Source organism: Falco naumanni, chromosome 20, assembly GCF_017639655.2.
Source record: "Falco naumanni isolate bFalNau1 chromosome 20, bFalNau1.pat, whole genome shotgun sequence".
Lineage (NCBI taxonomy): Eukaryota > Metazoa > Chordata > Aves > Falconiformes > Falconidae > Falco > Falco naumanni.
This window is the reverse complement of record NC_054073.1, coordinates 2,669,319-2,695,076: the sequence shown is the minus strand read 5'-3', so window position 1 is coordinate 2,695,076 and position 25,758 is coordinate 2,669,319. Positions and strand designations below refer to the sequence as shown.

Genomic DNA, 25,758 nt, shown 5'->3' with positions numbered 1-25,758 from the left:
GGGGGAGGGGGAGCGAGGGAGGAGCCGCCCCCGCTGGGGCTGCCAAGCGGCGATGGGCAGGTGAATGCGGCCCTTTAAAATCCGTCTTGAGGGCCGGGGCGGCTCCTTTAAGAAAACGGTGCGCGGCGCCTTTAAGGGGGTGTGTCACGTGCGCGGTCATGTGAGCGGGTGGGCTCCAAGATGGCGGCGGGCGCGCGGCTGCAGCTGCTGCTGCTGCTGGTTGGGGTGGGGGCCGGGGCCGGGCGGCGGGTGAGTCCGGGGGGGGGGGGGGGGGGGCGGGGGCGGCAGCGGGGCTTGGATCGGGGCCTGAGGGATGGGGGCGGCGGCGGCACCGGGGCTCGGGGGACGGACCGGGGGGCGGGGGCGGCATCGGGGCTCGGACCGGCGCCGGGGGGGAGGGGGCGGCCGCCTCATTCTCCAGCCTGTGGGGCCGCGCCAGGCACCCAGGGGAAGTTCTGGGGGTCTGATCCTGCTCGGAGCGGGGGGCTGGAGCCCTGTGGCCCCGGCGGTGCCGGTCCCGTAGCCCAGACACACCGGGTGTGGGGAGCAGAGCGGCGCCCACCGGCGCTGCACCGGGCAAATCCCACCGGGGGGCTGGAGGGGCTGCCCTGGGGGGGCACGGCGGGGGTCTTGCGCTGCCAGCCCGTGCCGAAAGCTGTTCTGAACCCATCGGCCGTGCGACGCTGGCTGAGCACCACTTGGGCCACGGTGGGGCCCCCAGAGCCCCCCGGGCCGCACCGACCACCGCGCCTTCGGCCTCACCCAGCGCTGGGTAGGACCGAGCCCCCTGAGCCCCCTCGTTGCTCCGCAGGTGTCGATGCAGTACAACCCCGGCTGGAACGGCTCCTCCGTCAACCTGCTCCACGTGCGGGCGGTGGGGCGGGGGGACACCCTGCACTACGTCTGGAGCAGCATCGGGGCCCCCGCCGCGCTGCTGGTGGCTACGGCGAGCGGGAGCAGCGCCCTGCGCCTCAACTGGACCCGGCTGCTCTCTCCCGATCCCACCGGCGCCGTCTGGATCGAGCCCCCCAGCAGCGTGGTCTACTCCGCCGCCGTTGTCTTCACCAAGGTACCGCTGGGGAGAGCTGCCCCATGGCGGGGGGGGGGCGGGGGGGCCGCGCTGTCGGCCGGCAGCGTTCCCAGCTGCAGCGAAACGGCCCCTTGTGCCTCCTCCCCTGGTTGGCTCTGGCTTGGGTTGGTGCCTTGAGTTGGCCAAGGCAGCTCCTTTTTGGAGTCCCTCCTCTCCCCGGTGGCAGCCCCTGGTTCACCGTGTGGTGCGGTGGTGTCCCCAGCACCTGCCGGTGGCTCCCAGCCCCTCTCCCCTTCCCTGTCCCTAGGTGTTTGAGTACAGCCAGACCAAAATGCTGGAAGAGCTCTTCTACCCCACCTACGACCTGTCGGACTTTTCCTGGGACAGCGTCAACGGCACCTTGAACCACACGGCCCTGACGGCCGAGTTCAAGGGCGTCCCGGCCACCGACCCGGGTGGCAGCTTCTCCAACGGCAGCCTGGCCTTTCGGGTAAGTCCAGGGGGGCAGAGGTGGGCCGTACGTGCCACACTGGGACACTGTAGGGAGCACACGGTACCGCATCGCCTCCAAAGAACCTTCTGGAGAGGGCACGCAGCTCCTTGGTGTCCCAGCCGGTGATGGCGCTGTCCCTCTGGGCTGTGTCCCCTGCAGGTGACAGCCTACGAGGTGGGTGGCCGTGACGGGCCCCTGCCCAGCCTCCTGCACACGGCGAACAGCTCCAAAGTGGAGTTTGTCCTGGCCGGGGTGGCTCCACGGGGCAACAGCTCCCGCTTCGCGCTGGAGGTGGCCATGGTGGAAGAGCCAGGGGTGGCGCAGAAGCTGCGCTCGGCGCGTTCCATCGACGATGAGTACACTCCCACCATCTTCGAGGCGAGTGTGGGGTGACGGCTGGGCTTGGGGACATCCCCTGCTGCAGGGGGAGGGGGATCTGGGGCCAGCGGGCTGGGCAACCTGCCTCCCCGCTGTGGCTTGACCTGCCGCAAAGGCTCCCCCCGTCCTGCCCTCGCTTCACCCGTTGCTCTCTCTCCACCAGATGCTCTCCCTGGTCGCCGAATCCCAAAATGACAGCTCCCCGCTCAGCTTCCTGCAGTGGAAGGCGACCGCCTACGGCTCCCAGACCCCGCGGCGTGAGGACAACATCCAGTGCCGGTCCCACAGCCTGCAGGCGGCCAACTGGAGCCTGCCCGTGTCCAGCCTTGTCCGCGCCTACTTCGGGGAGGGTGTGGGCAGCACCTACACCATCAGCGCCATCAACATTTCTTTTGGGGGAGAGGATGGGCAGGTTTACCAGGAGAAACGCTACCTGAGCTGGTGAGAAGGAGTTTCGCCTCCCCTGGCTCTGGGAAACCCTCTCCAACCCCGTGTGGGATCCTGCTGTGAAATAATCGATCTGATCCTATAGGGGGTCAAAAGCCCCGGATATCCCACCCCTGGGACGCAGCTGATCCCCGTCTCTGTGGCTGATTTGTCTCATCCCCTCTGGCAGGTCGGTGCTGCTGGGCTTCGGGCAGCCCCCCAAGGACACCTTCTCCCCACTCGTCATCTCCATCATGGCCGTGGCGCTGGGCACCCCCATGGTGATGCTCCTGGTGGGCAGCTGTGTGGTTTTCTTTGCCCAGAGGAAACGCTACTCCGAGTACGAACCCATCAACTGAGCGGGACGGTCTCTGGAGAGACGTTCAGGATCCTTCTTGGCACCAGGAAACGACCGCGGCCGCTGCAGCCTCCTCTCTGCCCTCCCGGCGGTCCAGGCTCGGAGGGGACCGGGGCACCGTTTGCAGCAGCTCCCACATCACGTATCCCCCTGTCCTGTTCCCTCCTCCTGCCCAGATCCTGCACCCGCTTACACTTCTTCCTCTGCTTTTTCCTGATCCATCCAGCAAAGTGACCAGGGATGGCTGCTCAGGGTTGCTCTGAGCCGCGGAAAAATCCCCCTTCTCCCAAGGGATAAAACCACTGTCGTGTCTGCGGCCACGCAGCAGCTGGGCCTGGCTGGGCCGTGTCCCGTGCTGTTCCCGGGCTGCCTGGGGGGCTCCAACCTGGAGGAGAGGGCTGGGGACTGGTACTGCCCCTGCCAGTGCACAGGGTGCCTTCATTTTGCTGTGCAGGGGGCATCCCAGAACTGCCCGCTCGCCCCAGCTGGGGCTCACAGACCCCTCGATCCCCACCGGGCACCGGCTGCTGGTACAAAAGGGAAACCCGGTGCCGCTTTGCCGCAGCTGCTTGAGCTGGGATAAATCCTGTCAGCCCAGAAGGTGCTGAGCTGGCCTCGCTGGTGGTTAACCGCAGCCGGTGGCCGGCTCGGAGGTGCTCTCCAGCTGCTTGAAGCCACGAGGCCAGCGCGGTCTGCGGCTGCTGGGTGCTGGCGGAAGGTCCCACATCAGTTGGGGCTGCGCCGGGATTTCACGTTCTCCATCGCTGACTTTGGCTTCAACCAAATAAAGCGGATTTCCAGAAGTTCCCTGTGGAAACGCTGCGCTCTGGGAGGGCAGTTCCTTCTCGGGACAAAACCGGCCTCGGAGAGGAGGGAGGGTCCCCGCAGCAGCGTGTGGTGCTCCGGGCTGGTTTTCCCTGAGCCGCGGGCCGTCTCCATCCCGAGAAGCGTGTTTGGAAGAGTCGGACCGTGTTCCCTTCTCTGACCCGGCTGGGCTGCAGCAGGGGAGCTGCCTCCGTGGGACGCAAGGATGGGAGGCGGGAGGAGCCAAACTCTCGGCCGATGTGGGGATGGAAAGGTGTTCCCTTTATTCGGTGGATTTTTAACGCGTTTTGGGTTATGCCCAAGAACCGTGACAGGCAGACTGGCGCGGGGGTGCGCTGCCAGGGGTCCCTTGGTGCCTGCAGAGCGCTGGGGTGCTGGCTGGGTGCCCCTCCTGGGGGGGACCAGCCCTCCCCAGCCCTGGTGGCAGCAAGCCTGGTGCCATCTCAGCCATCCCAGTTCCTCCTGGCAGGGCTCCCTCCCTCCGACCCGGCCAACTGGTTCAGGAAGCAGGTGCTAAACCTCTCCCAGGAGGAAGAGGAGGAGGAAGGACGAGCTGGGTGGGACTGGCCACACGCCCCGCAGGAGCAGGGTGCAGGGTGGGTGCTGTTGCGGCGCTGGGAGATGGATGGTTTGGGGAAAGGTCTGTTTTTTCCCCTTTTCGGAAATGACGTTTGGGGACTGGGCGACGGCATCCCGTGGGTGAAGCTCTGAGTCCTGGCAGCGGCGATTCCGCTGGGAATTTAACCCGCCCTCCCCACCAAACCAGCCACGGAACCACGTGGTGAAGGGTTTTATTGGGCAAAGCCGGCTCCGGCAGGAGGTTGGCACATCCCACCAACCCATCCCCATGGAAGAGGGCTCTGCTGGCTTGGCACCCCCGCACCCACATCTCCCCGGAGCCCCTCTCACCCCCAGTACCGGAGCTTGGCTCCACCGTCCTTGGAGCGGCTCTCGGGCTGCGGCGTGGCCACAGCCAGGAGGTTTTCGGGCTCCAGGATGAACATGCTGTAGAGGTTCCAGAGCAGCATGGCCAGGAGGGGCAGGAAGGTCATGCTGAAGCCGAAAGCGCGGAAGGAGCGCCCGATGGCGTACGACAGCCAGTAAATCAGCCTGCAGAGAGCGGAGAGGCGCGGGCTGAGCGATCGGGGCTGGCACCCAGCTTCGCTCCGGCGGGCTGGCCCCGGCGAGGCACTGCCAGGCAAGGCCAGCGCGGGAAGCGGGATGAGGGATGGAGCAGCCCTTCCCCTGTGCCGCTTTTCCTGGCTGTTGTCAGCCAGGGGAGGCACTGCCGGAGCGGGAGTTTGCAGCCGGGCACGGGGTTTGCCAGCACCGCCAGGCTCCGTTTGCACCCCAAGCATCCGGGTGGGGTAACGGAGCTGCTTACCGGGAGATGGCGAAAAGCCCGGTGAGCAGCGGGATGAGCTTGAGGGCCTCCTGCGGGAGGTAGGTGGCCAGCACTGCCATGTTGAAGAAGTAGAGGATGAAGAGGTGGATGGACTGGGAGACGTAGGTGCGGTGGATCTCCACCTCCCGCTGCAGCTCCCCGAAGGGCTCCAGCGCGGATGAGCAGAGGCGGGAGATGCCGCTGATGATCATCCCTGGGGGGGGGAGAGAGAGGGGCTGAGCGGGCGGCCAGGGGGCGGAGGGCTGGGGGGGGACCAGGGAGATACAACGGGGCAGGGGACCAGTGTAGGAAACCCCTCCTGCTCCGTTTGGGAGCAAAGGAGCTGCAAAGAGCTCAACCCCGCTCTGCTCCTGGCTCCCCCGGGGGTAACGCTGCCCCGTGCATGGGGGGCGAAGGGCTCGGGACCCCGCAGCTCACCCAGGACGATGGGGAACGTGGCGAAGGCGGCGCAGCGCAGCGTGTAGACCAGGCGGGCGCTGACGGTGGGCATCAGCGGGGCATCGAAAGGCAGGAAGACGTAGGCTCCGTAGACAAGGCAGGGGCAGAGGAGCAAGGCCGCCGCCACTGAAGCCACAGCCTTGAAGTTGCCGGCCCTGCAGTCCCTGACGCACGGGCACGGTGGCTCCTGGGTCGGTGCCTTGGCCACCCGCCCCTCAAAGCCCAGCGGGTCCCTGTAGCGCGAGGGGCCCGTGGGGAGGAAGACCTGCTTCTGGCGGAGGATGTCGGGTCTGTCGCTGTGGGGCACGTAGCCCCCCTTGCCCTCCTGCTGGGGCCGCGGGGTGGCTTGTTTCTTCTGTTTGCCGGGGGTCCGCTCGATGCACTGGGGGTCGATGGGCACAAAGACATGGGCTGCCATCATGGGTGGCCCGGGGGCTTCCTCGGCTTCGGCCTCGGCTGGGGGGCAGGTGACAGCAGCCTCCCCGGGGGCTTCACGGCCCCCTTCGGGGCTTGAACGCCTCTTGGTCTCGGCAGGCTCTGGCTGGCAGTGGGCACCATGCTGGCACCGGTCCCATGGCAGGGTGCTGTCAGGGTCCCCCAGGTGCTCATCTGGGGCTGGTGGCACCTTGTCCGGGGGGGTGGCCAGGGCCCCCTTCCCCAGCTCCAGCAAAGCCACCTCCTCAGGGGGCAGGACGGGGTCAGCAGCAGCCATGGGAGAAGCCGGTTCGGTGCAGGCAAGACGCTCTTCTGCGTTTCGGGGTGTCGAGAGGGGACGAGGTCACTGCCCCTCCTGCTTTCACCCTGCGCCGAGAGACAGAAAAAACAGCAGAAATGAGAGGTCGGGTCACACGCACGGCCCCGGTGACAACATGGGGTACTAACTGGCAGCTGCCACCCCAGAGCCCCCCCCCACCGCCCCCCTGCCCCCTAATAGCAGGGGGAAGCAGAGCCCAGCATCCCCGAGCCCCCACACCGGCAGTGGGCTCAGGGCATGCGGTACCGTGCGTTCGGGCACCGTCAGGCTTGGGGCACGTGGTACCACGTGTGTTGGCACCGTCAGGCTCGGGGCATGTCGTACCGTGCACATGGGCACCATCAGACTCGGGGGACGCGGTACTGCACGCATGGGCACTGCCAGGCTCGGGGAACGTGGTACCACGCGTGTTGGCACCATCTGGCTTAGGGCACTCAGTGCCACGCGTGTGGGCACCATCGAGCTTGGGGCACACAGTACCATGCGCGTGGGCACCGTCAGGCTCAGGGAACGTGGTACCATGTGTCAGCACCATCCGGCTCGGGGCACGCGGTACCGTGTGTGTGGGCACCATCGGCCTCAGGGAACATGATACCATGTGTGTCAGCACCATCTGGCTCAGGGCACACGGTACCACGCGTGTGGGCACCATCGGGCTGGGGGCACGCGGTACCACACATGTGGGCACCATCGCCCAGAGCTGGGCACCTGGCGAGCCCCGGGTGCGTGGATCTGGCTGCAAAACCAGTGCAGCTTGGGAATTCCTGCCCCATCTGGCCCAACGTCCCAGGGGGTCTGGCTGGGCACCAGGGCGGGGGTTGCTGCCGGCTCCGTCCGCGGCGCCAGCCCTGGTACTGGGGGGGCCAGCCCTGCCGCATCGAGGAGCCACGGTTAGAGCCGAGCTGAGCCGCGCTGAGCCAGATCTGCTGCCTGTTGTGGTTGGGGTGGATTCGGGGTGGGCACAGGGGGCTGCCGAGCGCTACCCGCCGTGGGGGAGCAGGAGATCCCGGAGAGCTCTCGTGGTTTCCCCCTTAGCAGGGGCTCCCCATCCCCAGGCGTTGCTGGCTCCGTGGGAGCCTCCTGCAAGGAGAAACGGCTCCTGCTGGGCACATGCACCCCCAGAAAGAGCCCCGGCCTGGCTGCGGGTGTGGGGAAACTGAGGCACGGTGCCGAACGGGGCCCCATCCACGGCCCACGCGAGGGAACATGGCTAAAGCAGCGTCTCGCAGGCCTCCCCCTCCCCGCTCCCGGCCCCCCCGGCTCGTCACCCCGTGGGACACGGAGGGAAGGTGGCACCGGGCTCCCCGGGCTGCCAGACTCACCTGGAGAGAGGCGGGGGGCCATGGGGCCGGGGGGCGGCGGGAGCCGGGCTGGGGCCTTGGGACGCGGCCACCGCCGGGCCCTGTGGACTTCAAACCTGCTCAACCGGGCGAGGTGGGGCTGGGCGGAACGGGCAGGCGCGGCCGCCTCGCCCCACACAGAGCCCGCGGCACCCACACCCGCGTGGGGACGGTCCCCGGGGGGGCCCTGCGAGCCCACCCGGAGCTGGGGGACCTGGTGAGCCCACCCTGAGCTGGGGATGGATCCCCAGGGGGGCCCTGCGAGCCCACCCTGTGCTGGGGATGGGTCCCCAGGGGGTCCCTGTAAGCCCACCCTGAGCTGGGCGATGGGTCCCTCCATGTCCGGGGACAGGTCCCCTGGGGGTCCCTGCGAGCCCACCCTGAGCTGGGGACGGGTCCCCTGGGGGTCCCTGCGAGCCCCCCCTGTGTTAAGGGACATGTCCCCAGGGGGGCCATCTGAGCCCCGCGTGCTGGGGGACGTGTCCCCAGCGGGTCCCTGCGTGGCACAGCACAGCCGCCAGGCCGGGGCAGGCACGGGGCAGCCCCCCCCCCCCAACAGGGGGTCCCTGCCCGGGAGGCCGGCGGCAGGACCCGGGGCGGGGGGGGCCAGGAGAAGCCCCCCCTGCCTGCCCTGGCAGACAGGGCCGGCCTGGCGCTGCTCCTGTCAGGGCCGCGGCCGCGCTGAGGAGGGGGAGCACCGGGGGGGGACCCCGGGGAGCGCCCCCCGCTTCCAGCAGCACCAGCCTATGGCGCTACACGGCGGCACGAAGCGATTCCCAGGGGCGGGACCCCTCCTCACGGACCCCCATGATGGAGGGGCCGCTCTTTGAGCAGCCGGGGGTGCTCTGAGGCGGGGAAGGCCCACCAGGCCCCCGGTGGGAACCGGCAGCCGCCTCAGGCCCGGTCCCACCTCCCGGCGCCCATGAAAACGCCTTGACTGAAGCCGCCGCGGCCGCCATCTTTGCCAGCACTAAGTACTGGCGCGGGGGAGGGGGGGGGGGGGGCGACCGCGTGCGCGCGTTGGGGCGCGTGCGCAATCTCGCGAGATGACGCCGCGCAGCCGCCATGTTGCCAGCACTAGGTACGGGTGAGGCGAGAAGGGCAACTCCCGCGAGGTGAGGCCGGCCCCGCCGCCGCCATGTTTGCCCGCCGCCCTCCGCTCTCGCGGCAAGTCTCGCGAGAGCTGCTCGGGGCAGGGGGCAGCCGCGCAGCCATGGCGGCCGAGCGGGGCCGGGGGCGGCGGCGGCGGCGGCGCGGCCGGTGCTGAGGGGGCGGTGGGCCGTGCCCGGCCGGGCCGGGCCTTGCCCTCTCCGGGCGCCATGAGCCAGGGCGGTGGGGCCACCGGCGAGAGCGGCGAGCCGGAGGCCAAGGTGCTGCACACCAAGCGGCTGTACCGGTGAGGAGCGGGGGGCATCGGGGGAGGGGAAGGCCGGGGCAGGGGGATGGCCCGGGGGGGGCTCGGGGGGCTGAGAGACGGAGGTGAGGGGAGGCTTGGGGGGTCTGAAGGGACCGGGGGGAAGGAAGGCGATGGGGCGGGTTCCAGTGGAGGTCGGAGCGTGAAGGGGGCTGGGGGCGATCGGGGGAGGGGGGCAGGGATGGGGAGGGGGACCCGGGGGACAGGGAGGGGGGAAAGGGGATGGGGAGGATCCAGAGGGGGACAAGGGCGAAGGGGATTGGGGTGGGGGGGAGGAGGGAGGCAGCGGGGAGGACCGAGGTGAAGGGGACTGAGGGGGGGTGCTCAGGGGGGGTCATGGGGGGCTGGGGAAGGAGGTGGCGGAATCGGGGGAGGGCCGGGGATGAACGGGGGAGGGGAAGGGGCGATCCAGGGGAGAGCTGGGGCAGAGGTATTCGGGAAAGGTGGGGGAAGGAGAGCACAGGCTTTAGGGAAGATGGGGAGAAGCAGGGGAAGGGGATGGTGGAATACAGGTGAGGGAGATCGGGGGGAATCCAGGGGGAGTGGGCAGCGCTAAGGGGGGGCCATAGGGGGGCCTGTGGGGAAGGGAGCAGCAGGAAGGGGGTTGTGTGGGATCCGGGGGAGACGGGCAGTACACGGGGTGGGGGGCGGCACTGGTGAAAAAGTGATATGGGCGATCCAGGGGGGATGAGTGAAGACAAAGGGCGCTGGGGGAAGGAGCTGGTGTGTGTGTGTGTGTGTGTCCAGGCAAGGTGGGAGAACGGTGGGGAGATGGGGGGAAGAAGGCAGGTGGGAGGGTGAGAAGGGGATCAGGGGGGCGTGGGGCACCCAGGGAGATGTGGGAGCTGGAGGATGGGGTTATGCAGGTTTCAGGGAGGTCGCGGCTGAGGGGGAAGGAGGTACGGGAAAAGTGGGATAAGGGCAAGATGTGGAGGGCATCCGGGGAGAGGTTGGGCTGGAGACGTGGTCCCTGGCATCGGCAGTAGACAGGGATTGCGTGGAAGGTGCTGGAGAACAGGGTGTGATGAGCAGGAGCCTGTGCCAGGACACTGTCCTGCTGTGTGGAGGGCAAGACTGCTCTAGCTGCAGATCTTCCCAATAAAACGGTTGCTGGGACTCCGCTCGCGCTGACATCTCTGCACTGTGCGTTGGAAACGGCGTCAGAAGGCGAGAGTCAGGAAATGATGGTGGCCTTGGTCAGCTCGCCCCAGCAGGGTTGAGGTGCCACGCTGTCAGCACTGAGGTGCCTGGCCTCTGCTCTGCTGATGACTTGTTCTGTGAGTGTGGCCCAGAAATTGTCCCCTTCTGTCTCAGTTTCTCCATCAGTAAAGCAGATTCGTAGCGGAGGTTCAGCAGCGACAGCGTGGTTTCGGAGATGAGCAGAATGATGAGGGCAAGAGATGGGTTTGATGTCAGGGTCCGTTTTCTTTTCATCTTGGTGACATTGGGCATGTCCTTTCATTTCGTGGAAAACCTCACTGCCCTCCTCTAAAACAGGACAAGGCATGCCTCCCTCTGAGAAACCTGGCCAGATCCTTGCCCAAAAGTCCAAAGCACTAATAGCAGGTTTGAGTGGTAGTTACTAGAATTTGTTTCCTTCCATGATGCGCTTCATACGAGCACGTTCCCTGCACTTTGAAGTTATATTAGGTGCCTTTCTTTTTCTTATTGCGAAGTCAGTGGTAAAACACAATGGCTTGGATGACTGGAGGTGTGGGCTGCGTTGTCATGCTGGAAGCGCCTCTGGGGCTGTGGAGCTCTGTATCTGCTGTCACGCTGAGATACCCCGTTTGATTTTAGGGGTGGCTTCCCACATCTGCTAGCAGTTGAGCTAGCGCGGCGTAACACCTTGCCCGCTGCCACCTGAGGTGTGGTGGGCAGGATTGGAGAGCAAGTATGTGCTCCTGCTTGCAAAATGGAATGTGTTTTGTGTAAACCGCCTCCATCGTGATTTAAGATGTGTTTTACTTTGTGGTCACAGTGGACCAGGAATGTCTGTGCTGCATAGCTCACCTGGCAAGCGGTACCTTGCTATGCCGCTGGAGCTCACAAGCGAACATCTCTTGACCAAACGTGGGACTGGTCATCAAGGCAAGGAAGTGGTTGTTTTCTGTTTAGATTTTTATGGCAGAACGAGGTGTGTGGTTGCTTTATAGCATTTTTACAACAGAAAAAAAGAAAACCATGTGCCTGTAGAGATGCCTTTTCTTTCAGCTGGAAGTAAGTATTGTGGTTTTAGAGCAGGATTTATAATATCTGCAGTGGCCACAAATTTTTGTGCTACGTAGCTGAGAGCTCTCTTAGCAAGCTTTCTACCTTAACTTGTCTCTTGTCAATTCTTCTCTATTTCAGCCCGAAGTTCAGTTAGATGAAGCAGTAACTCCCTGTCCTCTTAAGAAGCACGTTGTACTTGGTGTGATGGCTGACTTGTCTCTGGAAACTTTTGGCCACTGGATTAAACAGTGCCTTTGAATCGCAGATGTTTGAATGTCACAGTGCCAGCTAGAAACTGTGCTCGCGTGGGATCAGCTTTGTGTCTGCTCGGGAGAGCAGTGGGAGTTGAGCCTAGGTCTCCACGGACCTTGGCAAGTACGCTGGCTGTTGGAGTGGCCTCTTGGAGATAAGGTTGCCCATCGCTCTTTGTAGGATGGTCTTTGCTCTTTTCCATTCCAGTCTTCCTGGGTCAGTAATCCCCGAGTTTCACCTCGAAACGTGGCAGCTGCATTATCCTGGGTGGTGCTGGTTTACCATCTATGTTTTAGCGTAGGGTGACCAGATTTATTTTGCAGATTTCTTTTCGGGATTCTGGGTAACCATTAGCTCGTTGGCTTTGCGTTACTATTCTTGTCTGCCAGCCTTGTTCTGGGCAGTAGTATTTGTGTACTGACACATGCCAGGATACAAATGAATGGCTGCGGTTCCCTGAGAAATGTCTCACTCTTGAGAGGCTGTGGCTCTTAGTGATGTATTAAGTAAATAATAAAAAAAAATAGAGGACAAACAATTCTCCCTGCCGTCTTACCCCATCCCAGAATGTTAATGGCACGGAAGGAAAGTGATAGAGGTGTCTGTGTGGCTGAAGAGGACTTCGCGTTGGACCCTGTCCACCCTGCTTGGCATGATGGGCTGTACTTGCTTCTTTTAATAGACTGGCATCTGATTTGCCTCCTCTGTGGTTCTGATGTGCTGTCTGAAAGCAACGTTTAAACCCAGCAGGTGTAAAAATGGGTATTGGGACAAAATCTGGCCTTTGAACTGCTGAGTAAAATTCAGCCCATGGTTTGAAGCCACCCAAGGCACGAATGCTAAATAGCGTTTTAGTCAGTGCATGGTGTATAGTGCCTGTGTTGACGTTTCCTAATGCTTTTGAAGTGAGGCTGGCTCCTGTGTGTTTTGTCCTCACCGTGTCCCCTTTCCTCACCGCTGCGGACACAGGATCCTTGCAGGTCATCACTGGCTGTCACAGATTCTTCTTTTCCTCCTGCCTCTGCCTCTTCCAGCGTGGAGCTCGTGCGAATAAGATGACGTTTTAGCGTGGGGTCTGCCTTCTGCCTTACAGCTCAGGGACCTGCATCCTAAAAGATAAACCTTGCTGCCTGCAAGTCACCAACTGTGTTTCTTTCTGAATCCATAAAAAGTAGCAGTAGCAACCGGTGTCTTCATGTGCCCATCCCTGACCATTGTAGGAAAGGAGGTTGTATGAGAGGCGTGCCCCGGGATGCCTCCCGCCCTCTGCTCGAGGGGAAGGTGAAATCCCCTCTGATATCCCTCCTCCGATAGTCCCTGGAAGGAAATTACTTCACATTTGGCCGGCATTTGAGTCCCGGTGCATGTGAGGAGGCTTTCCTGAACTGATCGATCACATTTCTTACCCATTGATACTGTTGGCAGCCAAAGAGTTGTCTGTCTGCGTGCAGTTTGGGAAGGGGCTTCTGGCAGCTGCCTGTTGAGTAATTCCTCTCCTTTCACGGGTATCGTGCTGCACAGTATCAAGATGTCTGTCTGTCACTGCTGAACTCGGGAGGATTCTTCGATGAGGTTTTGTGACCCTTTTTGTGAGAGGTTAGAAAAACAGAGGCTTGTTTGGCGGGTAAGTTACTGAGCAGTGAGAGAACCTGGACCATGTGCCCCCAAGGAATCTGAATTGAGTAAGTGGCAGAAGAAGGAGTCAGTGTTGAGTCTTTGCGGGCAGTTAACTGGCACATGAGGATTTGGATAGGTGGGTTCACACCTCCACATGTGACATCGCTCGCTAAGGGCTGACCCTGTCCTTGATGCTGGTGTTGACTGCTTGTAGCCACCGTGCAGTCATTTCCCACCTTGCGGTGTCGGTGACATGGGAGCTGGTATCAGGCAGCAGCTGCCGATGCAGTGTGCGGCGAACGCGTTTGTACAGCTGTTTCGAAGACGTAGAGGCTGCCTATTCTGGGAATTAGAAGATCATAGTTTTCCTGTGCTGCACTCTGGGAATCAAATGATTCAGCAGTTCCCCTTTCTTCTGGTCACCCTTCTGCATAGGAAACAAATCGGTTCCCTGTGAGGCGCGCTGGTTGTTTCCTGCTGCAGCACTGGCTGCAGAGGGTCTTTGGGGGTCATTTGAGTGACAGGACTTTAATTGCAGGTTGCAGCAAGGATACGTTTATTACCTGCTGCTTTTGCGGCGATCTATTTTGGGGAACCGAAATGGGAGTGTGTGTATTTGGTGGTTGTTTTTTTTTTTTTTAAATTCCCCCTACTGCCAATATGCTGTGAGCATGGATGAATGCTTCATGCTTACTGCCTTTTACCTGTAAACCAAAAAAGCATTTTACTTGCTTGCCTTCCTTGTTGTTGAGGACATTAGGGTGTTAGAGCTTGCAGAGGACCGTCAGGCTGTGTGAGAAAGATGCTAGTGAGCGGAAGTGGCTGAAGATAGCAAGGTTAGTAGCTGACTTTCATACGTGATTCTCACTCTGTTGTTGGTTTTCTTCTGATTGTTTAGGAAGAAGCTGGTTCAACTCTGGTGTTTTGGTCCCCTGAGCCATTGTGTAAGACAGTCCTGTTCCCTATGCTTCTCTTTTTCTGTGATGTTCTGTGATATACTGAACGCAGATGAGAGTTCCAGTTATCCTGGCATGAAAGTCTTCACGTGCCCTAGAATGAGATGGGACATTTTCTCTTTGAGCTCTTGAATGTTCTGGTTGTTGGTTTGGTTTTTTTTTTTTGGTTTTGTTTTGTTTTGTTTTGTTTTTTTGTTTGTGTGTTTTTTGGGGGGGATTCCTTTTAGTGTGGTGGGTTTGTGAAAGGAGATTTGCCTTGCTGGTAAGGGGCTGGTATATGAAACAGTGAGTTGCTTTACAGTAATATCTGTAGTTTTCAAGGAAGTGGTGGCGATTTCAGCCTCCCTCCTTAGCGTATGGCTTTGCATGCTCTCCCTTGCAAGTGCCCCATATTTAATCCAGCAACCATTCGTGCATGTGCGCCAAAAAAAGGTTCAGTCGCTGCGTTGTGCTGCGAGTGTGATGAGGGAGTTTGCATTCTGCAGGCGTTGGAGATTTCGGGGAGGGGGGAGCAGGCTGCTAGCAGCACCCAGCTGTTCTGCTTTGCAGAAGTTTGTTCGGATCGGGCCTGTCTCGTTCTGTATTTACGGTGCGTCTCGGTTGTCTTCAGCTTCTTGTTCAAACAGTTCTCCGTGCGCAGCAGGCTCGGCAGCAGGAGCGGTAAAGGTGTTAGAACAAATGAGGAGTGACGGGTAGATGGATGTGAAGTTGAGGGGGAGAACAAGTACCTGTGGCCTTTGGTAGCTAATGGCTGGGGGTGGCTTGGAGAACGTATTTCTTAGAGTCAACAGCTGGGAAAAGTTAATTTCAGGAGTCAGTTTATTGACCTCAAACACAGACTTGACAAAGACAGAGATTTAGAGATGACCTCTCTGGGTAGGAAGGGTTTAACGTGGCTGGTCGATTTTTGCTCTATCAAACTGTCCGTGAGATATTGATGAGGGTGCTTGCCATCGGCGCTAACGCTTCTGTAAGTCCCTGGTTTTATTTCACTGCAACCTTCTGGAATTGTAGTCTGGTTTTTTTTGCAGCTACAAACTTTCGAGTGCTTGAGATTTTACACACGGTGTGGTGTTCCTCCTCCAGGAGGAGAGTCTTGGGCAGGCAGTGATTCACTGAAGTATTTTTTTGCATGACTCAGAGGTTTGGAGGTTGCTTGGTCTGTCTTCTAGCTGCTTTCGGAGGAAAATTCTCGTAATAGTTTTCACATTTTAGGCTGGTTCTCAATATCTGTTACCTATCACTGAGGGATCTTTAAGGGCTTTAGTCAATGAATCACCGTAACGAAGATCAGGAAGTTTTGGCAAATGAGAATGACGTGAGTTGCCTTCTTTCCTAGACAAGTTGGTAAGGAAACAGAAATTGGTGGAGGTTTGACTCTTACCCTATCAAATCAGTAATTGTTAGAAATCAATCCATTTTTTATTCATAGAGTTTAAGATGTTTAAATTAATCTGAGTGTGTGTATAGCGTGATTTAATTGCTGAGGTTTAAAGTTGCTAACGTGTCCAAAGACATTTGCGACTACTATTGTAGAAATAATTGGCATTTTTGACCAGACAGGCAGTGGTAACTGGTGATTAAACAGCTGATTTGCAGCCAAATCATTACAGCGCCTGTAACCCTGCTCTTTTTTTTTCTTTCCATAAGCTTTTTAAAAGAGGGCAGAAAGGAAATCAATTAATATGGTGTGGTGATATAACGCGGCTTGCTAATAATGGAATTAACTAGGCTAGTATGGTTCTGCGTGGACACGCCAGATCTCATTAAATAATTCCAGATAGCCTGCTATTCTGAAACTTCTTTCTGTGTTACCTTGCAGGGCAGTGGTAGAGGCCGTTCACCGCTTGGATCTCATCCTTGGGAATAAGGCAGCCTATCAGGAAGTGTTCAAGCCGGAGAACATCAGCTTGAGGAACAAGTAAGTTGGGCAGAGCGCTCGCCTTGGTTTTTGGTTTTATATGTGTTTGGCTGGGGAAAATCCACGTGAAGCGACACAGGGAGGTTTTGAAGCTGCAGGTTCACCGTGCATTTGATTTGTAGCGCACCTGTAGACTGGGGAGCCCTCCAGGTTTTTGAAGCTGAGGCTAGATTTCCGATCTGTAATTGAACAGCACCTAACCCTCCAGCCATGGACTGAAGGCTTTCCTGGGTGTCGTAATATAAATACGTTGTCTTCATGTTGGCCAGTGCCTTCCTTGTAATTATCTTTAAAAAAACCCAAACAAACAAACCACCTGTGTGGTGAAGAAACTTCTTACATGTGTGAAAACTTTTATCAGGTTCAGAGGGTGCCTAGCAGGGATGATTTTTCTTACCAATTTTTTAAGCTGTCAAGACAATTCTTGGCATTACTGCAATTTAGGAAGTTACTGATGGCCAGCTGAGCAAGGTAACGAGGTTAGGTGTGTGGCTTTTCCAGATGCTCTTGTGTGGGAGTGATCTAAGCTGTACCATCACCAGATGGCCTAGCTCATCCATCCTAATGAATTCAGATTTTCCTCTTCCGTGCTTCGGTAGTGGCAGCTGTGTTTAAAGCCGCTGTAGCTAAATGTGAATTCTCTGCTGGCTGTCTCAGGCTGCGGGAGCTGTGCGTGAAGCTGATGTTCTTGCATCCAGTGGATTATGGAAGAAAAGCAGAAGAGCTGCTCTGGAGAAAAGTTTACTATGAAGTTATCCAGCTCATTAAAACAAATAAAAAGGCAGGTATCTATGGCTTTGGCAGGAGAGAGTCTCTGGCTGTGCAGTGGGTAAGGCCAAGTTAAAAGCTTCATTTCCTTGGAGAAGCTGTGGTCTGAAGCTGTGGCAGGAAGCCAGGCACTCCTGAATTTTAATCGTGGAGCTGACATACGCTTTTTGTCTAGCTGTGGGCAGGTAAGCTTTAATAATTGCTGAGAGCACTGCCATTGCTGAGGATATTTCAACATAATTTGCTTCATTTTTGTCTCCCCGCTTTCAGAAGACATAGATCTTCGTAGAGAGCGACGATCTTAAGAGGCTTTGTCAGCGCTGATTGTCTTTACTCCAGTTGCTCACTGGAGAACACTCACGCTTCTATTTCCGAATGCCGTGAACTCTCTCCTGGTGATTTGGTTGCCTGAATGTGTTTCAGGTTCTCTCGCTAGACACCTTGATTTTATTTATTTGTTGTTGCAGCAAGTATATAGGACCCTTAGTAAATACCACGAGGTGCAACATTGTTGAGCCAGAGGAGATACAGAACTGTGCAAAACCGATTACAGCTGAGCTACCTGCTGTCTTGCTTCATACTTGGTGTAACTTGGGTGGTCAGCCTAAAATGTTACCTAGGCTGCATTAACGTATTCTCATTTTTCTTCCCTTCAGCACATTCACAGCCGTAGCACCCTGGAGTGTGCGTACCGGACTCACTTGGTGGCTGGCATAGGGTTTTACCAGCACCTTCTTCTCTACATTCAGTCTCACTATCAGCTGGAACTGCAGTGCTGCATTGACTGGACGCACGTGACAGACCCACTCATAGGTTAGTGCTCCGGCTCTTGGACTCGTGGGCAAGGCCTGAATCCTAGACAGGTGGCTTCCCCATCTTTGTTGCGGCATTCAAGGGATTATCTTCTTTTTTTTTTTCCTATCATTAGCCAGTTATCTGTTTAGAACAGACTGTCTGTCCTGCTCTCTTTTCTCCGACACTGTTTTGGTGGGGTTTTTAATGCTGAACTAGGGAAGAAAGAAGAGTTTCTAACAGGAAGAAAACGCTGTTTAGAAAATTCTTTAGCAAGTGTTTCATGGTGGCAGATTTTTATGGAAAATTGAAGAGCACTTCTGGCTGTACAGAACGTTTTAAAAAGCTTATTTAAAGCAGACAAACGGGCCATTGGGGGAAGAGGTTCTGGAAATCAACACGTTTCTGTCAGGACATCCTATTCACTAGACAGAAGATACTGTTCCTCCTCTTGGTGCCCCTTCTGTCAGCGCTCCCTTCACGTACTTCCTAGTTGTACTGTGTGTAGCTTTGAAACTGCTGTTGAATCTTGGACTGAGAACGTGAGGAAGCTCCCAGAACAGAGTGAGGTATGATAGGTGTCTCGGGTAACCGCCTCTGTGCATGCCCTCAGATGCAAGGTAATTTGAGGTATCTTAACTGTTAGGGGAGGAGGAAGAATAAGAGTGTTTACAGTCCTGAAACAGCTCAGGGCTGTGTATGCACTCACATCCTCGATCTACCTTGTAATAGTTTGTTCCCATTCGCTCCTGGGTTGTGCTCCGTGGCTCCAGGGCGCGTGTTTCTGTTCATGTGGGTCCAGCTCAGAAGTGGAGCCTCCAGATGTTTTGTGAACCGTATTAGCAAGGGTTTAATTGGTGTTCTTAAAGCTGGCAGGGGGGAGGGCGGCAGGAACTGGCACAAGAGAAGTTAGTATGTCTTTAGCAATAGAACGTTTTAGCTGCTGGTGTCCTATTCTTAGCTCTGAGAGATGATTGTATCATGATCAGCTTTGAAATGTCGGTTTAAAAGGCAGATGTCCCTGGCAACTGTTGCTTTGAGAAATGTATCTCGGTGCTGTAGAATTAATAAATTCTCGAAATGCACATTCCAGATAAGTTTGTACCCTGTGGTGCGTGTTTGCTTTTGAAAGGCTCCCCTTATTCAGGTTTCTTAATGTGTTTGGGCTCGTTTAATTAAAATGTTGCAGCAGAGGGGTATGTAACCGGACAAGGGAGGTTGTAACCCTGCATCTGTGCAGAGAAGGTGCATGTGTAAGAATCCCATCGGGGTGGGCACAGCCTAATGGCTGTATAAATGGGAGCAAGAGGATTCAAAGCAAAAAAAGAAAGGGATGATGGGTCCAATAGCGCATGTGGACATGGATTTGAAGGGCGTGTGTTTGTGTAATGCAGCTCGTACAGTGCCTGTAGTAAGTGGGAATCGTTCCTCACTGGTCACTTAAGCCTCCTGATTCCAGTTCCACCGTTTGAATCTAAGCCAAGAGAGAAGCAACTCGCTACGGGCTGGACTGGTCTTAAAAAAATCTTCCTTTGGGATTCCTGCTTGAGGGAATTTTCTCCTCCAGGAGGTGGAAGTCCTTGGCAACAGCAAGATTGAACCTGGACTGAATCTGTGCCCCTGGTCTGCCCGGTGGGCTCGCCAGAGAGGAAGCACAAGCGCAGTGGCCTTTGCTCCCTGATCTCTGGCTGAACCGTGATCCTGCGGGCTGGGGAGAAGGTGCTGGTGGGGAGATGGGAAGCACGGTCTCGCCAGCAGCGGACCCTCCCAGGAACTGAGTCACCTTGATGGTTTAAGTTAGTACAGATCAGCTGGCTGCAGCCTTCCCCTGTTGGTTTTGACACTTTCGACTGCCTGATTTTTTTTTTTTGTAAGTTCAGTACAGAACAGAGTATTTCAGTTGGAAGGGGCCTCTAATATGATCATCTAGTCCAGCTGCCTGACCTGTTCAGGGCTGACCAGAAGTTAAAGCGTGTTATTAAGGGCATTGTCCAAATGCCTCTTAAACACTGACAGGCTGGGGGCATTGACCACCTCTCTGGGAAGCCTGTTCCAGTGCCTGACCGCCCTTTCGGTGAAGAAATGTTTCCTAATGTCCAGTCTAAACCTCCCTTGATGCAGCTTCGAACCATTCCCATGCATCTTCCAGGGAGATCCCCACCTCCCTCTCCACTTCTCCTCTTCAGGACGCTCCTCAGCCTCCTTTTCTCCAAACTAGACGAGCCCAGAATCCTCCACCGCTCCTCACAGGACATGCCTTCCAGTCCTTTCACCAGCTGCTTTGCCCTCCTCTGGACACAAAGGCGGTTTTGTCTGGAGGCAATTCTTCCTAACCGACTGCAGCTGCCCTGTCCACAATGCAGATTTGCTGTCCTGATTTTTCCTTATTTTAATCCTCTTCCTCCCTTTTTTGGCTGGCCAATCCTAAATCTAGATCTCAGTCTTGAGGGTTTGTTTCCATCTTCACTCTAAGGCGAGGTACGTTCGTGTTGTGGGCTACTGCCAGGTGCAAGTGCGCTCAGACTTCGTTCTGGCTTCCAGGGATTTGCGCCCTCATTAGCCATGCTAACGAAATCAGCCTCTTGACAGGCCTTATTAGCTTGTGCTCAACGTTAACGTGATCACATGGCTCGTAGACAGGAATTGGCCTTTGTCCTCTCATCTGAGTGTGAGTGGAGCCAGCTGTCCGAGTGGAGCCAGCTCTCCGGGGCATACCTTGCAGGCAAAGTCTGAGTGGCAGTCATTGCGGTGACTTAGTGATGCAGTGACACGAACTGCCCCAGCCAGCAGGGAACTGGAGACACTGATGCTCACCCACTCCCCCTTGGTGTATTTTCTACATTGATTTGCCACATTTTGGCAACGAGAGTGAGCCAGTGCTGGTCTGTAAGGTGCCACAGGTGGCAACCAACAGTGTGACCTGACCATGCGGTCTTTGTTTTCATCTGGTGAAACATTGGGTGTCTCGGACAGAGGTGTGGGCTGCTCGTGTGTCTTTCCAGCAGCTTTTACTTAAATGGTGTTTGTGACTTCGTATTTCTCATGTAGGCTGCAAGAAACCTGTGTCTGCATCGGAGAAGGAGATGGAGTGGGCACAGATGGCGTGTCACAGATGTCTGGTTTATCTGGGGGATCTAGGTAAGAGCAGCGTTGTCTTTCAGGGTAACGTTTAAGTCATTAAAAAGATGGTGCCTGTACAGTGCTGAGTCCGTCATTGTTAGTCACCAGCCGTAGTTACTGGCAGACACTGGTTTCCTTCTGACACGTTTGTCACTAATTGGTTTAAGCTGAAATCCTCACGGCTAACCCAACTGCGACAAACTGAAGCTTTGTTTTTGGGCAAGTGGATGAGGAGTTTGCTATAAGCAGCTGCATCCATGGCGGTGCAGGAACGGAAGCCTTTGCTTTTATTTCTGTTGTTTGGACGGTGCGAAGGGAACTTGGTGGGCTGGCTTCTCCGTTCAGACTCGCTGTGAGGTCGGTCGCCTTACGGAGCCGCCGTCATCAGCACGAGTGTGACTGAAAATCAGGTTTGTTAATGAATAATGTCAATAGGCCACTGCAGAGCCCCAGGTTCTTTGTTATTGTGTCTGGCTGCGTGTCATCCTTTTTATAGCAGGGGCATGTCTACCCCACAGTCACGACCTCCTGGGAGCATGCGGTAAGTGTGTCAACTTCTCGCTCGCTTGTGAACACGTGGGAGTGAAGGCAGCGAGAAAACATGTAACTGTGTGAAAAACAGCTATGGGAAGTGTGGCACGGGTAAATGTGTTTGACACGCAGCAGCCTTCGAGCTCTTGAAAACTGTTTGGCATTATTGTTGCACATGAGTCAGCCTAAAAATGGCATCGCAAATAGATGTCTCACGGGGGTAGTAAGAATGACTTACCTGACTGGTGGGAGAGAAACGTGCTCACCTCTTCACAATGCTTTCACCTAAGGTTTCCAAAATGCCATCTGTTGTCCAGAAAAAGGTAAAATAAATAAATTAGGTCCAGTCTATCCACAGCCAGGGATTTTATTAGGTCAACTGACTTGATTTAGATTTCACACTCCGCTGTAGTAGAATGTGGTTGGTTTGAGGTACTGGAAAATGAAGCACAACTCTTGAGTTATTTCAAGGATAAATGAATCAGCACTTAACGCATGGAACAGAAGAATGTCTTCCTCTTGCTTACATGCTGCCACAAGCACTGAGGGATATTCCCTTTGCTTGAAGTGGCAGAGGTTGTGATGTGCAGAATAATGCAGTTAAAATAGAAGTGCTTCAAATGGGCCTGGCAAACTGTACGTTTCTGTGTTTTGCCAGGAGCAGTTCTTCTTTGATGGGTTTGTCGATGGGTTTGGCCAGTATTTCTAGTTTTGTGGTGTTTTTAATCTGTGGGGAGAGAAGACACTGCCTTCTGGTTTCTGATGTGTGGTATGTGGTTTTCTTGCAGCTCGCTATCAGAACGAGCTGGCAGGTGTGGACACGGAGTTGCTGGCTGAGCGGTTTTACTATCAAGCCCTTTCTGTTGCACCACAAATTGGTGAGTGAGTTACCGTGAATTTTTACTTGTTAATCGTGCTGCTGCAGCCTAAAAACAATACTTTGTGATACTGCGCTGGTCAAGTTTCTATCCTGCTGCTGGGGGAGGAGTAGTTTTATCTTCTGGTTAAAATTCCTTCCTCCTTTGAGTATCTCTTTTGCTGGCAAGCCAAAGAGAGGAGTTAAAGCAAAGGTGCTCTTTGCCAATGACCTCAACTTACTCACCTGATAACCTTGGAGAAGCTCAGACATCGGTGAAAGTTGTGCTTGTCTAGCTAAGGGAAGATCCAGCTGTCATCTGGTCATCTCCCTCTTTTTACCCCTGCAAAATAACCTCACGTGCTGCTTTCTCCTTCAGAAGCGACTACCTTGTGAGAACACGTTGTGGCAAGAGTTGAGGGCCTGTCTTATCTTCAAATGTGCAGTTCCAGAGAAATGCTTTCTCTGTGCTGTCTCTGCAGAGTTTTCACAGAGTTGTTTGACAGGCTGGTCCCAGATACCAATAAGTGACAAAAATTTATGTGCCACAGTGAGCTGGATCAGAACTCTTAGATCCTGATAAGACGATGTCTGTGTCAAGAGGAATACAGGGTCAAGGCCGTAGCATTATTAATACAGAAGAAGGAGCAGCAGCGTTGTTTGCTCTGCTTTCTTGTGTAGATAACTGGCAGGAAGCTGGGGAGGATCGAAAAGCACTATAAAAGAGGGAAAAATTCCTGGGTGGCAAAAATATTGAGTAGTCAAGACCTTTGTACTGCAGCTTTGCTACTGTTTTTGTCTCCTGACTTCCCTCCTGTGTGAAACGTAGTGAGAGGGAAAGGATCTGCTTTCTAGCAGGGACATTGGAGAATTGTAAGTTAATTCCACTGCCCCTCTCTTTCATGACAGGCATGCCTTTTAACCAGCTGGGGACATTAGCAGGGAGCAAATACTACAACGTGGAGGCTACCTATTGCTATTTACGTTGGTGAGTGTTTTTGAGGATCTCTGCTTCCTGGACAGAGAATCAATGCACTGTGGTTGCTGGTGCCAGATTCTTTTCTCCTTTGATTTGGACTTGCGATTGTTTTCAGTGGATGAGTTTCAGGGGAGGGGGAGGAGAGATGGGTTTATTTCACCCTCGAGCAGGACTGGTAATAAGAAGGAGCCTTGGTCAAATCAAACCATCGTGCTGGTTGCTAAAATAATACGTGCAAGGCTGCTCTGGGAAGGCAGGGTTTCATCTGAGCCCTCTGCCTGTGCTAGAGAGCCACGTTTGAAGGGGGGGTGGAGGTGGTGAGTGAGGCACCTCGAGGAGTGAAGCGGGTGAAATTCAGTTATTTGAACACGGCCTTGAGGCCCAAATTTGAAAAGGTGTGTAAACATCGCAGCTGGAGCTGTGGTGCGGCTTGAAGTGGGGTTTGCAGACATCAGTGGGAGCGAAGTAGCCCAGCATGCTCGAACAAAAGCACCGAGTAACTGTCTTCATGCTCAGATGCCTGAATAACTTGCTGGTGAATTCAAGCCATAAAACGTGAGCAACCTTGTGGCAAAGTAACTTTTGATGTGTTCTCTTTTGGACTCTCAGCATCCAGTCTGAAGTGTCCTTTGAAGGTGCCTATGGGAACCTGAAGCGGCTGTACGACAAAGCAGCCAAAATGTATCAGCAGTTGAAGAAATGTGAAACCAGGAAGTTGTCTCCAAGCAAGAAACGGTAAGAGGGAAAAGGAAAGGAGAGGGATGCAGGCTGAGGGCTTGCAGTCCCGCCAGTGTCATCCTCTGGGTTGAGAGTATTGTCTTTCTGGGGAGGGGGAACTGGTAGATGGCCCATTTGAGGCGGTGACTGTTTCTGGAATTTTGAGACCCCCAGTCTACATCTCATTCTTGATCTCTCGGCTCGTAATTTCAGGAGAAAAGCTAAATGCTCCCTAGGTGTAGACTTGGGGGTGAGAGACTTCCTCACTCTCCCCTGGAGCTGGTGACTGTTCATGGTGAGGGTTGAGGCATACGGGTGCACGTTGGCAGTGTGTAAGCTGTTGTCTTTTCTCCAGTTTCATCAAAATGTCATTTTTCAACTGTGACCTGATTTACCTACTAATAGAGCTCTGTTAGTCTGGTCCCTCTCGGTGACACCTCCTTTACAGTTTTCTTCTCTCAATCTTTTTAGAGGCAAAGACATTAAGAGGTTGCTGGTGAGCTTTATGTACCTGCAGAGTCTTTTGCAGCCAAAGAGCAGGTAAGGTTACGGCAGATTGTATCTTCTGTTGGTAACTCACAGCAGCAGGCATTCAGAATCGGAAGAGACTGTTCCCTGTAGGGTAACAGTGCCTGTGCCGAGGCTTTCTGCCATTAGGTCCAAGACTTTATAGCCTTCTAATCTTGTTGGGAGAGCAAAGAAGATTGCCTTCCAAGGGAGGCTGAAATACCAAAGGGTTAAATACTTCGCGCCTCTGGCTAAATCAAGCCAGGAGCTGAGTGAATGTCGAACTCCTGAGCCTCGCAGCTCGCCTCTGTGCTGTACTGTGCCTTTGGTGTTTTCTTGCTTTGTTCAGTCATCAGATGCTTTTTCCTGGCAAGCGCTGGGTTCAGGCTGACAGGACAGCAAAGAGGTATCGTCAGTACGCGTGCAGGGCTGTTCATTGCATTTGGAAATGTGTAACCAAATACCTCGTTCAAAGAAACAAATAGCATAACCTGTTCATGTGCGAATAAGTGGAAAGCTTTGTACAGCTGTGTGGTTCCCCACATCCCCCCCACCCCACCCCCCCGCCCTTGGATTCCCTCTGTCTCGTTTTCAGGTGATTGTAAATTAATCTACTGCTTGAAGTAGAGCAGGTGTTTTAAAGGGCTTTATACACAGGATACAGTTAAACTCACTGTGGGGTAGTTTTAAGTTGGAAGGAACCTTCCAGGGGTCCAGTCCTCCCCCGGAGCAGGGTCCGCTGTGAGGGTAGATAGAAATGTGGAGCTGGACGAGGTTGCTCAGAGTCTTATCCAGCTGAGTTTTGAATGGATCTCAGGACAGAGATTCCACACCTCTCTGGTCTCCCGGTGTTTGACCACCTTCACTGTGGAATTTTTTATTTTTTTTTCCCTTGCATCTAGTTTCTTTTTCCTTTTCTGCTGTTTGTACCCATCGCTTCCCTTCCTTTTGTTGTGCACCATTGAGAAGCGTCTTACTCAGTCCTCTGTAACCACCTATTTGGCATCTTCTCCCAGGTAACAAGTGGTAGGACAAGAGGAAGTGGCCTCAGGTTGCACCCAGGGGAGGTTTAAATTGGATGCTAGGAAAAACTTCTTCACCAAAAGGGCTGTCAGGCGTTGGAACGGGCTGCCCAGGGAAGTGGTTGAGTCACCATCCCTGGTGGTATTTAAGAGCTGTAGATACGGCACCTAAGGGCACGGTTTAGTGGTGGGCTTGGCAGTGCTGTGTTAACGGTTGGACTTGATCTTAAAGGTCTCTTCCTACCTAAACGATTCTATGGAAAGAGAAGATGATACCCCCTGAGCCTTCTGTCTTTCAGGCTGAGCAAACTCGATTCTCTTTGCCTTGTCTCATAAATCATGTTCTCTATTCTCCTTGACAGTCCGCTGCTGGACTAAGTCCAGTTTATTGGTGTGTTTTTTTTTGTTTGGTCGGGGGTTTTTTGTGCTGGGGACCCCAGGTACTGAACGCAGTACTCCAGATGCCGTTTCCTGAGTGCCAAGTAGGGATAATAATTTTCCTCAACCTGCTGGCTGTGCCCTTGCTAATGCAGCCCAGTATGGGATTAGCTTTCAAATATTGACTTATACCAGAGTGGAACTTTCAAGGCTCATTTAATATCTGCTTAACACACATTTAGCGCATAAGAAAATTGGAAACTACTT

General features: G+C 55.5%; 3 protein-coding genes across 4 annotated transcripts in view; 2 read left to right on the top strand and 1 right to left on the bottom strand.

Moving 5' to 3' along the window:
- Positions 1-57: 57 nt before the first annotated feature.
- LOC121099584 (glycosylated lysosomal membrane protein) lies at positions 58-3,488 on the top strand. Its single transcript, XM_040618735.1, has 6 exons — positions 58-249; positions 812-1,069; positions 1,338-1,520; positions 1,683-1,901; positions 2,065-2,342; positions 2,518-3,488. Exons 1-6 carry the CDS (start codon positions 181-183, stop codon positions 2,684-2,686), a joined length of 1,176 nt encoding a protein of 391 aa, XP_040474669.1. The 5' UTR covers positions 58-180; the 3' UTR covers positions 2,687-3,488.
- Positions 3,489-4,285: 797 nt separating this feature from the next.
- On the bottom strand, positions 4,286-8,021 carry TMEM79 (transmembrane protein 79). The gene is made up of 4 exons (XM_040618743.1): positions 7,430-8,021; positions 5,333-6,154; positions 4,895-5,108; positions 4,286-4,620 (listed from the first exon to the last, which is right to left on the bottom strand). Exons 2-4 carry the CDS (start codon positions 6,063-6,065, stop codon positions 4,416-4,418), a joined length of 1,152 nt encoding a protein of 383 aa, XP_040474677.1. The 5' UTR covers positions 6,066-6,154; positions 7,430-8,021; the 3' UTR covers positions 4,286-4,415.
- A 633-nt stretch (positions 8,022-8,654) lies between these two features.
- Positions 8,655-25,758, top strand: part of SMG5 (SMG5 nonsense mediated mRNA decay factor) — a 31,660-nt gene continuing 14,556 nt past the window's right edge. The window contains exons 1-9 of one of the 2 annotated variants that reach the window (XM_040618491.1): positions 8,655-8,843; positions 15,723-15,821; positions 16,479-16,602; positions 17,246-17,402; positions 20,430-20,519; positions 21,821-21,910; positions 22,798-22,876; positions 23,477-23,602; positions 24,056-24,124. In XM_040618491.1, the coding sequence (XP_040474425.1) occupies positions 8,767-8,843; positions 15,723-15,821; positions 16,479-16,602; positions 17,246-17,402; positions 20,430-20,519; positions 21,821-21,910; positions 22,798-22,876; positions 23,477-23,602; positions 24,056-24,124 (911 nt within the window). In that variant the 5' untranslated portion in view covers positions 8,655-8,766. The remainder of the gene's footprint in view (positions 8,844-15,722; positions 15,822-16,478; positions 16,603-17,245; positions 17,403-20,429; positions 20,520-21,820; positions 21,911-22,797; positions 22,877-23,476; positions 23,603-24,055; positions 24,125-25,758) is intronic. The other variant, XM_040618490.1, reaches the window with a different exon arrangement.

Excerpts from the sequence above, each read along its gene's own strand:
- LOC121099584 (XM_040618735.1), top strand. The coding sequence starts at position 181 with ATGGCGGCGGGCGCGCGGCTGCAGCTGCTGCTGCTGCTGGTTGGGGTG. Across the intron at positions 250-811 it reads GGGCCGGGGCCGGGCGGCGG|GTGTCGATGCAGTACAACCC; the intron begins GTGAGTCCGGGG and ends GTTGCTCCGCAG. Across the intron at positions 1,521-1,682 it reads ACGGCAGCCTGGCCTTTCGG|GTGACAGCCTACGAGGTGGG; the intron begins GTAAGTCCAGGG and ends TGTCCCCTGCAG.
- TMEM79 (XM_040618743.1), bottom strand. The coding sequence starts at position 6,065 with ATGGCTGCTGCTGACCCCGTCCTGCCCCCTGAGGAGGTGGCTTTGCTG. Across the intron at positions 5,109-5,332 it reads CACGTTCCCCATCGTCCTGG|GGATGATCATCAGCGGCATC; the intron begins GTGAGCTGCGGG and ends TCCCCCCCCCAG. Across the intron at positions 4,621-4,894 it reads GGGCTTTTCGCCATCTCCCG|GCTGATTTACTGGCTGTCGT; the intron begins GTAAGCAGCTCC and ends CGCTCTCTGCAG.